This window comes from Podarcis bocagei (assembly GCF_964188305.1).
Source record: "Podarcis bocagei genome assembly, chromosome: 6".
In the NCBI taxonomy this organism is placed as follows: domain Eukaryota; kingdom Metazoa; phylum Chordata; class Lepidosauria; order Squamata; family Lacertidae; genus Podarcis; species Podarcis bocagei.
The window spans coordinates 9,536,577-9,548,775 of NC_138130.1; the positions used below are offsets into that span (position 1 = coordinate 9,536,577).

Sequence of the window (12,199 nt, forward strand, 5' to 3'; positions counted from 1 at the left end):
AGAGTGGCTTATGAAAATCCAAGGTAAGATGATCCCTGCTTCCTATTTTTAAAAAATATAACACAAGGGGAAAGGGATGGGGAGAAAAAAAGGCAAAAGGCAAGCTCAGGCACCAGACTTTAAAGTTAACCAACCAACTGGAACGGAGAAAGTTCAGGAAGACATTTTGAACGGCTGCCATCAGGTGACAGTTGAAGGAGAGGCCAAGACCATAAATAATCATGAAGAAAAATAAGTTACCATATATTACTATATTTGTAAAATAATAATTATATAGTACAGTATTACAGTATAATTAGTAATTAGTATCAGCATATTGGAATAGAGATTGTTGGGGCACAATAAAACCAGCAAGGCCAAAGTTCAAATCCTATGAAGCCATGAAGTACACTGGGCAACAAATCTCTCATTTCTGGCAGCTGTACAATAGCTTCCTACGTACTATTTTAAGTTAATTGACGGAATGTATACTGAGTCCTGGATTCATCACCTTATTTATTTCCATTTGTTATTTACCCTAATCCTTGTTAGTTAAAAATCATCTAGCTGGGCCCTTTGTGTATCTTCAACCTTCATTTCTGTGTACTGTTTATTTTAAAATATTTGAAAAAAGGAATATTCTGATGGAGAAACTAAAATGAACAATTCCATTAGCATAACCTGAAACCCCCTGATCTTCCTTACACCTCATGTGTACATATAATTTATAGAGTTGTTCAAAGGTATGAGTTGTTCTCTTTTTCCGAGATGTTCTACTGAAGATTATTTTGTATTTTTATAGTTGAAAGTGAAGAAGAGGCAGAAAGAGTTCTGTTCTCCTATGGATATGGTGCAAATGTTCCCACAACAGCCAAAAGGCGGTTGAAGCAGAGGTAAGGACAATACGAACTTGCAGATGTGTTAACTCCACTTCATTTCTCTTTTCCTCTTAAGAAAGGATAAGTGTCTCCATTCTGCAGACAATTGCTAATTGTGTCTTTTCCTCTGGTGAGTGGATGGCGTTACTGACTAACCATCTCTTCGGTCTTTGTCTGCATTGCTTGTTGCACTCTGTGATACAGGACATGTGGAGGGGGGGGGTAGAATCATAGAGTTGGAATAGACCACAAGGGCCATCGAGTCCAACCCCCTGGAAACACCATCAGAGCACTCCTGACATATGGGTGTTGATGTGTAGAGAAGGGTGTTGTCATGGAGAGATAAATGTGACTTGATAAGCTTGTCACCTTTCCCAAGCTCATAATTTTGTGCAGCTAAGCAGTTGTAAATGGCCCTTTCATAATCATCATAATCATCTTGCTACCTTTCCAGCATGCTTCCTTTAAAAACATTAAAGTATTTAAAATACCTTTTGTTAGTGCATTCATTCTTACTAAAGCTAAAACTTTAGTAAGTAATTGGCTTTCTGTGTGTGTGTGTGTGTGTGTGTGTGTGAGAGAGAGAGAGAGAGAGAGAGAGAGAATGATTCAATTTTTAAATGTGTAGAAGTAGACAACAGTTTTAGGTCAGCACATGGACATTAACATCTAAAATGGATACAATTTTTTAAAAAATGTATAATAAATTTCTTATATATAAGCTGTTACTTCATAGTTGATGCATACTGCCTAATGTTATATGTTATAGTTTTGCATTGCAACATACAAAAATAAAATTAGTTCTAGCAACCATTTAAAAATTGAAAATATAATGCTGTGTGTCAGATTATAATGTGAATCCCAGTGAACGAAAATAATCCAGACATAACTCATTACTGTTACACAGTTCACATAAAATCAAGAATTCCTGCATGAGTCAGAAAATAAAATTTGGCTTGAGTGCCATGCATCACATGTACTTTTTCCTCCTTTTAATGGAGCCAGAGCACCGAGGAACAAATTCTAGGAGTAAAGAGGGTTTGTTTGTTATCCCTTCTGGCTTCAATCCTGTTTCAATGTAGGAGAAAAATCACAACCTGTATTAGTACCACAATAATGGGTTCTCCTATCCTATGTGGGGACGATAAACATTTTAAGGATCTAACTAAACTGCAGAGCACATAGACCCAGTACAGATATAAGTAATGCTCCCTGACCACCTAATGTGGTGTATGAATTTTATGAAATAAATAGATTAAATAATCATCATTAAGAGGTCATGAGTTTCCACTGGGCTTGCACATTCCTCTCCCCTCGCATGTGAATTATCCCCTTTTTCTGGTGAGTTGATCATGGTTGGCAATATATGTGCACCTTTACCAATCCAAATGCTAACCGTCACAAACTGCAAACCAGAGTTTGAACCATGGTTATTATTAAGTAGTGGGTTGACATAGCAGCCGGCACAGCGATTTCTTCAAGTAGCTCTTTATTAAGACAAGCTGGAATAGAACTGACTGCAACAGCTCAGCCGGCCTGTATTTATAGGCAGCCGGCTGTCAACATTGTAACCACAACAGCTCAGAGTTCCCGCCTAAACTAACTGCCGCGGACCTGAGTGAAAACTATCTACAGACCTGAGTGAAAACTATATACAATATCCCCCTGTTGGCCCAGGGTGAAACTACACTACATAACAGTTATGGTAATCACTGTATTTTACACCTGCGTGCTTAGAAGCGTGCCTAGTGCTCTTAGCAAATAAATCAACAAACACACATAATATAGGCGTGTGATTGCAGTGCAAAGAAATAGGGAATTTGCACACAGCAGGTGGAAAGAAGGAGAGGAAAGGCGCCCCAAGTCCACGGGGCGTTCCTGATCAACTTTTGCACTTCCCGAACCCTGTCCCCCCCCTCCAATGTAAAACAAAACCAAATGTGTCACCGGGGCTGTATCTCTCTTTGCACTGCAAGTTTAAAGTCTTCCTTGCATTGTAGTGTTTTTCTGTTTCATTAACCAAAAACCGCACCAGGGTGGCCAACAGCAATTGCTCCCCCGCCCCCCATGTTGCAGCAAGCCTATTCCTCTTCTACATTTCATGACGGTATCATTCCGCTGAAATGACTTAGCGCTAGGGGAGTGGTGGGACTGTTTTTATTTTTATTTTATTTTTTTATAAAATTTTTATTGGTTTTACAGAATTTTTAAGAAAAACAGACAAACATTAAGAGTAACAAACATACACGTATAGTTTCAAACATATTTTCATAAACCTCCTTTCTAGGGCTTCCCCATACCCCCCCTCTCTGCATCCCAATGTCCATAGTTCAACTAGCAACTCCCAGTTATTACTTTCCAATCTCTATCCTCTTAGTCCTCTCTTACACTCTGACCTTATGTCCCTGTACCCCTTTGTTTCTGGAAACTACGACATTTTAACATTCATTAAGTTTATAGTAGTCCTTAAGATAGCTTTTAAATTTTTTCCATTCTTCTTCTACCGTCTCTTTTTGTTGGTCACGGATTCTGCCTGTCATCTCGGCGAATGTCATGTAGTCCATCACTTTCATCTGCCATTCTTCCAAAGTGGGTAGGTCTTGTGTCTTCCAATACTTTGCGATAAGTATTCTTGCTGCTGTTGTGGCATACATGAAAAAAGCTCTATCTTTCTTTGTCACCAATTGGCCGACAATGCCCAAGAGGAAGGCCTCTGGTTTTTTAGAAAAGGTACATTTAAGTACCTTTTTCATTTCATTATAGATCATTTCCCAGAAGGCCTTAATCTTCGGACATGTCCACCAAAGGTGATAGAAGGTACCTTCAGTCTCTTTACACTTCCAACATTTGTTATCGGGCAAATGATAAATTTTTGCCAGCTTAACTGGGGTCATGTACCACCTGTATACCATTTTCATAATGTTTTCCTTTAAGGCATTACATGCCGTAAATTTTATACCGGTGTTCCATAACCATTCCCAGTCAGCTGACATAATGTTATGTCCAACATCCTGAGCCCACTTAATCATAGCCGATTTAACTGTTTCATCCTGTGTGTTCCATTTCAACAACAAATTGTACATTCTAGATAAATTCTTTGTATTGGATTCTAACAATTCGGTTTCTAATTTTGATTTTTCCACCTGGAAACCGACTTTCCTGTCCTGTTTAAAAAATTCCATTATTTGTCGATATTGGAACCAATTTTCCACTTTATGCTTCAATTTCTCCTGACTTTGTAATTTGAACTTATCTCCATCCTGTTCTAAAATTTCCCAATACTTCGGCCATCCGACCTCCATATTGAGTTTTTTCACTGCATTGGCCTCCACTGGTGACACCCATCTAGGGGTTTTGTTTTCCAGTAGATCTTTATATCTTATCCAAACATTAAACAATGCTTTTCTAACAATGTGGTTTTTGAAGGCACTGTTAACTTTATCATACCAAAGATATGCATGCCAACCAAAAGCATTATTGAAACCTTCCAGATCTAAGATGTCTGTATTCTCGAGGAGCATCCATTCTTTGAGCCAGCAAAAAGCTGCTGCCTCATAGTACAATTTTAGGTCCGGCAGGGCAAAACCCCCTCTTTCTTTAGCATCTGTCAATATTTTAAATTTAATTCGGGGCTTTTTGCCCTGCCAGACAAATTTTGAGATATCTTTGTGCCACCTCTTAAAACATTCCATCTTATCAATAATCTGCAAGGTCTGAAACAAAAATAGCATTCTAGGCAATACATTCATTTTGATTACAGCAATTCGGCCTAACATTGACAGTTTCAAATTTGACCATATTTCTAAATCTTTTTTAATTTCTGACCAACATTTTTCATAATTGTCCTTATACAAATTCTGGTTCTTGGATGTTAGATAAACTCCTAGATATTTAACCTTCTTGACCACAGTCAAACCTGTTTCCTCTTGAAATTTCTCCTTTTCCATATCTGTTAAGTTTTTCCCTAAAACTTTGGTTTTTAGCTTATTCAACTTAAATCCAGCTACCTGGCCAAACTGTTGTATTATTTCTAATACTTTTTTCGTACTAGTGTTTGGCTCTTGCAAAGTCAATACTAAGTCATCTGCGAACGCTCTTAACTTGTAATGTTTAGCTCCGACCTGCACACCCTTAACCTGCTGGTCATTTCTTATCATATTCAGCAACACCTCCAGAACTGAAATAAAGAGTAATGGGGAAATCGGGCACCCCTGTCGTGTTCCTTTTTCTATCTTAAGCTCCTCAGTCACAACATTATTTACAATCAGTTTGGCTTTTTGTTCAGAATATATTGCAGCCATACCATTCTCAAAACCTCGGCCTACCCCCATCCTATGGAGATTCTTTTTCATAAAACTCCAAGAGATATTGTCAAAGGCTTTCTCCGCGTCCACAAAGATCAATACTGCTTTAGTGTTTATATTCACCTCTAGCTTTTCCAGAATGTCTATAACATTCCTTACATTGTCTGCCAGGTGTCTTTTAGGGAGAAAGCCTGCTTGGTCCTTATGAATCATCTCCATCAAAACTCTTTTAAGTCTTTTTGCCAAAATGTCTGCAAAAATTTTGTAATCCACATTGAGCAATGATATTGGGCGGTAGTTCTTGAGTTGGGTCTTTTCAGTCTCTGACTTTGGTATGAGTGAAATATATGCCTCTTTCCACGATTCAGGTGCCCTTTTCCCTTCAAGGATCTCATTGCAAACTTCTCTTAATGGTTGAATCAGCCATTCCTTCAGCGATTTGTAGTATCTAGAAGACAATCCATCTGGTCCCGGAGATTTGCCCAGTTGCATATTCTGAATGGCAGCCTCTATCTCTTGTTCTGAGATTCTCTGGTTCAGGTCCATCTTACTTTGCTGAGAGATGTTTTGTAATCCATATCTTCCAAGGAATTTGTCTATATCTTCTTCATTTTGCGGGCCTTGAGTGTAGAGTTTTTTAAAATAACTTAAAAAGCAATTTCTGATTTCATTGGGTTTAGATATATTCTTTCCATCCACCTCTAGGCTTGTAACTGTATTTAATTTCTGCCTTTTCTTCAATTGCCATGCCAAAAGTTTACCACATTTATTTGCTGATTCAAAAGTTTTTTGCTTCATTTGCTTTATCTTCCATTCAATCTCTTGATTCATCAATTCCATATATTGAGTTTGATATAACTTGATCTCTCTTAAAATGTCCTGAGACTTTGGTTTTGTTCTTAATTTCCTCTCTCCTTCCTTTATCTTTTCCAAGATCTTCTCTTTTTTCTCATTTTGTTTTTTCCTCTTTATTGTATTTTGTTGAATCAGAAATCCTCTCATAACCGCTTTACTTGCATCCCAGATCACTCTTTTCTCCACGTCGGTCCTCAGATTTATTTCAAAATAGTCTTTTAGGGTCTTTTGGGCCTTCGTGAGAATCTCCTTATCTCGAAAGAGGGTGTCATTCATTCTCCATCTAAATTGACCAGTTATTGTGAGTTTCATCTCCATCTTCACGGCGTTATGGTCAGAGCAAGTTTTTGGGCAGATTTCCACTTTCTTAATCTTTGGAGCCAGTCCACTAGTAACCCAGATTTGGTCAATTCTGGTCCAGGTCATCATTGCTTGGGAGAAAAAGGTTCCCTCTCTCTCCAGAGGGTTCCTTGTTCTCCAAATGTCTATCAAGTCCATATTTTCTGTCATTTCAAAAAAAGTCTTAGGGAGTCTCCCTTCTTTAGTGACTGTTAGTCTTTGTGCCTTATCCATATTAGTGGAGACCACGCCGTTCATGTCTCCCATGATTATCATATTGTAATCCAAATAGTCCGTCAAAGTTTCATGAAGTCTCTTAAAGAAGTCAGATTTGCCTTCATTTGGTGCATAAACTCCAACAACTAAGAATTTTTCTCCTTGTACTTGTATCTCCACAGCCAGGTATCTCCCTTGTTCATCTTTGAATATCATTTTTGGAGCCCATTTCTCCTTCACATATATTACAACTCCTCTCTTCTTAACTTTGTCTGATGAGATAAATTCTTGTCCTAACCTTTTATTTGAAAGTAATCTCCTGTGGGCTCTGGTTATATGAGTTTCTTGTAAGCATATCAAGTCCAATTGTTCTTTATTCAATATATGAAATACTTGTCTTCTCTTCAAAGGCCCATTGAGCCCATTACAATTCCAACTAAGGAATTGCAGAGCCATCTTGTTATTTTCTTAAGGCTCCTCCAACGGCTCCAAGTTGTTGCTCTTCTTCTGATGGTAGTGGTTTTTGTCCAAACGAGAGATTCAGGATGTCCAGTGCTCTCCTCTGTTCTACAAGTACGTCCACAGTCCCCTTCTGTAAATCCTCCTGGTGTCTTGCCAAAAATTTGTCTTTATCTTGAATTGTCTTTATTTTCACTTTCTTTGCCTTGTAGTCAAATGACAGTCCTTGTGGAAACTCCCACCTAAAGCGAATATTGTTCTTCTTTAGCAAGAGAACCAAATCCTTGTAAAAGTTTCTTAAATCCAAAATGTATTTTGGGATGTCTTTGAAGATCTGTACAGCTGAATTTCCAATTTGCAGGGCCTTTTCAAAGTGTAATCCTAAAATTTTATCTCTTTCCTCCTTGGATCTAAGTGTAATCAAACAGTCTCTCGGTGTCTTTCTATCTTGCTTTTTACCCAATCTGAAGGCAGTCGTAATTTTAAATTCGTCTTCCTCAAGGTCCCAGCAATCCACAAACTCCCGTGTCAAGTATTCCACAAGGTTGTCTCTTTCGTTCTCCGGAATCAGTCTTAATTTTAAATTTCTCTCTTTCCTCTGTAACTCCCACAAGGCCAAAGTTGCATCATGCTCATAGACCTTCTTGGCAAGCGGCTCTAGCTTCTCCTGTGTCTCTCCGGCAGTGGCTTTGGCCTCCTCGGCAATTTGGCGCGTGGTGGCGTTCTCCTCTACCAATCTATTTATAGATTCTGTATTCTGGTTTAATCTTGCTGATATTTCTGTTAATTTTTGTGTATTCTCTGAAGTCTGTTTTGTCAAAGACTCCAGGGTTTGGTTTATCTTGAGCAGGGCCTCTGTCACAGCTTCCATAGAAACGGCTGCTCCTTTATCTTGACCTGTTGTTCCTACTGATCCGGCTGTTGCGCCTGAGATTGAGCCTCTTTTCTTTGCCTGTTGCAGCTGCAACTGTTGTTGTTGCTGTTGTTGCTTGGTCTTAGCTCTTGTGGTGACTATCTCTTCTTGTGGGCCACTCATGTCAAGGTCAATTCCCACAGGATTTGTTCTCCCTTGGAAAATTCCACTTTCTTAAGCCGTGCCGGACTTTACTTTATCCTCTAGAGGGAGCAAATCAAAATGGCCATAGAGCAAAATTTCCAAGCACCAAAACAAAGGAGACAGTCCAAAAAGTAAGAAAAAGGGAGATTAACACAGTCAAAGTCAATGTTACTAAATACTTATAACTTCAAATTGCCACAGTTGCCCAATTTATACTGTTTCTTCTTATACTATGCAATAGTCAGGCAGTGTGGAAACTTTGTATCAAAGTATCACTTCACAGGGAAGAGTCAGTTCAGTGTACTAAGAAGGCAGACCGTTTCGTAGTTTCAAACAGATGAGACAGTAGAGGTTTTTTTCCTCCGAATAAGTCATGCAGTTAATGGTCAAATTCGCCTCCCCTCTGCCCTGCTTGCTAGAGGGGAGATCAAAGGTTTAAATGTCCGGTTTAGCTGATCAAAGGACGGATTTAAACGGATGCAGGTTTAGAACTCCGTTGCTTTCGCTTTCATGCAGTCGGGGGGAGGCAGACTTCCTTTATTTAAATCTCCCCCGTTTTTAGCCCAATTCTTAAAATTGAAAGAATCCCGGTTATTTTTCAGTTCTTACTCACGGGGAATCAGTCCGAATTTCTTTTCAGGAAGGAATCGGCGCTCTCCGCTTATGGCGACGCGGCTTCACTTCGCAGGCTGGGTAGCGACTCTCAGCACCGCGCTCACTCCCGATGTCGATCCGTAGCCTTTAAAAAGGCTCTTTCACGGTACCGGGGGGCGCGAAGGTGCCCACCGAGTCTCCTTGTTCTCAGGCTTCAGCGCCTGGGATTTTAGGGGTCCCCCGCTTGCCGTAGCGGGTAAGACCCGAACTTGCGAAGCAGTCCTTCTCCGGAGCTCGGAGCTAGGACCGCCATTAAGCGCTGGCACCGACCGGAAGTCCGTGGTGGGACTGTTTTTAAGGTCCTAGTCAGGCTCAGTATGGGGAAAACTAACATGCCTGACATTCCAGTAGCACCTTAAGAGACCAACTAAGTTTGTTATTGGTATGAGCTTTCGTGTGCATGCACACTTCTTCAGATGCACACAAAAGCTCATACCAATAACAAACTTAGTTGGTCTCTAAGGTGCTACTGGAAGGAATTTTTAAATTTTGTTTCAACTACGGCAGACCAACACGGCTATCTACCTATGTCTGGCATTGTAGTCAATCCCACTTGAAGGAAACATATCTGACATAAGGTAAGCTGATAGATTTGGCTAGAGTTCCTACATTATTCATCTATACAAATCAATGCTGAAAAGCAAAACCGTATCTGTTTTGCTGTAGTAAGTCAGCATTTCTCAAGCTGTTGAAAGCTCTGCTTGTTTAGAAAGTTAAACCAAGAGCAAATTTCACCGCATGTCTGTCTATGGCTAGTTGTCTGTTTTCCCCCTTAACGTCTTGCACAGCACATTTCAACTTCAGCTCATGCTGCAATAAATGCACGTTACTTACATACACTGTGCTTTATTACACTAAGTACAAGTAAACATTTCCCAAAGAGGTAATGACTGTTATAAACTCTCTCTTCCTGGACACACTGAAGTATTGTGCACATTCCAAGAGGCCTGCTTGTTTGAAACAGAAAACCATTTACCTATGCTTGACTGAACTTGAGCATATAAAGTGTTCATTTCAGTCAAATTTGGTTTGAAAACAGCAGAGAAGACTTCCTGGCTATGCATTTTTGATGTTTCATATAAACTCCAGCTGAAAAAGCAAAACACAAAATGTTTATTTTTATCCATTAGAAATTAGCTTTAAACATCTGAATCAGCATGAGAGAAGTTTTGAAAACGTAATTGTTTTCTGCATGGTATGTATACTGCTTGCATAATTCTTGGTCACATTGCTGATTCACGTTATACACAACAGGCACATTTATTTTTACAGTGGTACCTTGGAAGTCAAACAGAATCTGTTCCGGAAGTCCGTTTGACTTCCAAAACATTTGGAAACCAAGGCACCGCTTCCGATTGACTGCAGGAAGCTCCTGCAGCCAATCGGAAGCCCCGTCGGATGTTTGGGTTCCAAAGAACGTTCACAAACCAGAACACTCACTTCTGGGTTTGTGGCGTTCAGGAGCCAAAACCGTTGACTCTCAAGGCATTTGGGATCCAGGGTACAACTGGAGAGAGAGAGAGAGAGAGAGAGAGAGAGAGAGAGAGATTCTTGTGACATCTGGGTCTTAAAGCTGGCTACTAAAGGCGTGGACACTCTACCGCTACACTCTACCGCTTCTTTCAAGCTGGCACACGCTACCCTAGCTCACATTTACCACACCCTGTACCCAACTAGTCAGCACTGCTGGCTGTCTTTCATCAGCCATGATGGACAGAAGTCCAGACGGTATATTAGATGCAAAGCAACAAGTTTCTTGTCCATATCATCTGGCCGCATAAATTGAAAATTATCTTACAAGACAGAGGAGTTGAGCAACCTCATGAGCACACAATAGAACCTTAGCCTGGGAAATGCATGTTCTCCCGTGCATTAAACCATATATCTACATTAAACCATATATTATTGAAGCTTGCTTCCCATTATCAGTTGCCACCACCACGGATTGAATAAATGGCGGATTTGGAAACTGAATAAGAGCATCTAGTACCTCATTCAGGCATATGCTCACTTTCCTTTAGAACCCAATTTTAATTATTTGTTTGAAGCACTTAGCCAAAAGGTTCCCACAGTAGCTTGCAAAAATGAATAGTGAGACATTTATTGCAGCAACAAATATATATGCCGGGTAGAAAGTGCCAGCTGCAGTGCCAGTTTACTGTTGCAAAATATTTTCCTTCCCATTCATTAAGGGGAAATGTTAGGAAGTCCAGAGGATCTGAAGCCTCTCCATTGAACACCCCCTTTTTCAGTTGCCAACAGCATAGTGGCAAGTTTCAGTGCTTGTAACACAGAGGATTGGATAGACAGCCTTCCCTTTCCATAAACTGAGATCCACTTTATTCTGAAGGTTGTGACGTAGGATTCCACTTTGATTATCCTCAATTTGAGACAGTGGTGTTTAATATATCATTATGTTAAATATATACTCAATGAGGGAGAGGTAAAGACTTCCCTAGGTATGGAAGATGTATTCAAAACATCAACATTTTACATTACCATAGTACAGTAAAAAGTTTAAAACTGGCAAATTCTCATGGAGTAATTGTGGACTCATCTTGGAATTCATTTCAGGAATGTAGATATTTTATAAACAAGATCATTTCGTTTTGCTGCACATGCACATTCACTAAACAGATAGCTGGAGGGGAAGGTCTAGATTATGCCCTGCTACTGCACCCAAATAGGATATGGGTGCTCAGCGCATGATCTCAAACAACAGGAATGCCCACACAGCCCCAGTTCTGCCCATAAAATAATACTGAAGCCATTGCATTCCTGCCAAAGTAAATTAAGCATGTTTGAAGTTACATTGAAATTTAATGGGACTTTATATCTGTCCAAAGGGTAGTTTTGTTGTACTTCAAAACACCAAACGTAAAAATGATAACGTTACACCCCAAGAAAGAGATTTGTAGAGATTTCTTATTGTGCAGCTTAAGTTTCTAGACTACTGGTGCTTCAACAAGAATATAGCTATATGCCTTTTTTCTGAATATAGAAAATACCATCAATTTTTTCATGTATTTGATAATAGTTCACTCACGACACCATATCAACTACATAAAATAAGCAAACTTTGCATTGCTCAATATTTTGTTTCATGTTTTTCTTAACTTTTTTTTAAAAATACATTACTTCATGTGTTTACTTCATTGGTTTTATAATTTACTATGACTTAGATAAGTGCAAGCTGGAGAGATGTTTTTCTGTAATTACTGCCTAAAGGTAATTTTGTGGTCCATAGATGCTTTCTGATAATTATCTAAAATGCAACAGATAAGGCTGTTGCTGCTGTAAGCAAAGTAATACGATTATGCTATGGGAAAGAAGGGGAAATATTGAATATTATTGTTCTAACCCAGTTAAAGCTGCATGTGTGGCCTATGGGCTTCGAACAGTAGAGATGGGAAAGAATCCAGTTCAGTCCCCAAACTAAAGCAGGTTCTTCCATACAC

General features: G+C 39.4%; 1 protein-coding gene across 1 annotated transcript in view; it reads left to right on the forward strand.

Annotated features, from left to right (window-relative positions):
• PIBF1 (progesterone immunomodulatory binding factor 1) overlaps positions 1–12,199 on the forward strand; it is a 91,970-nt gene that overhangs the window by 51,041 nt on the left and 28,730 nt on the right. Inside the window, exon 13 of the mRNA XM_081198372.1 lies at positions 782–872. Coding sequence (XP_081054498.1) covers positions 782–872 — 91 coding nt within the window. The remainder of the gene's footprint in view (positions 1–781; positions 873–12,199) is intronic.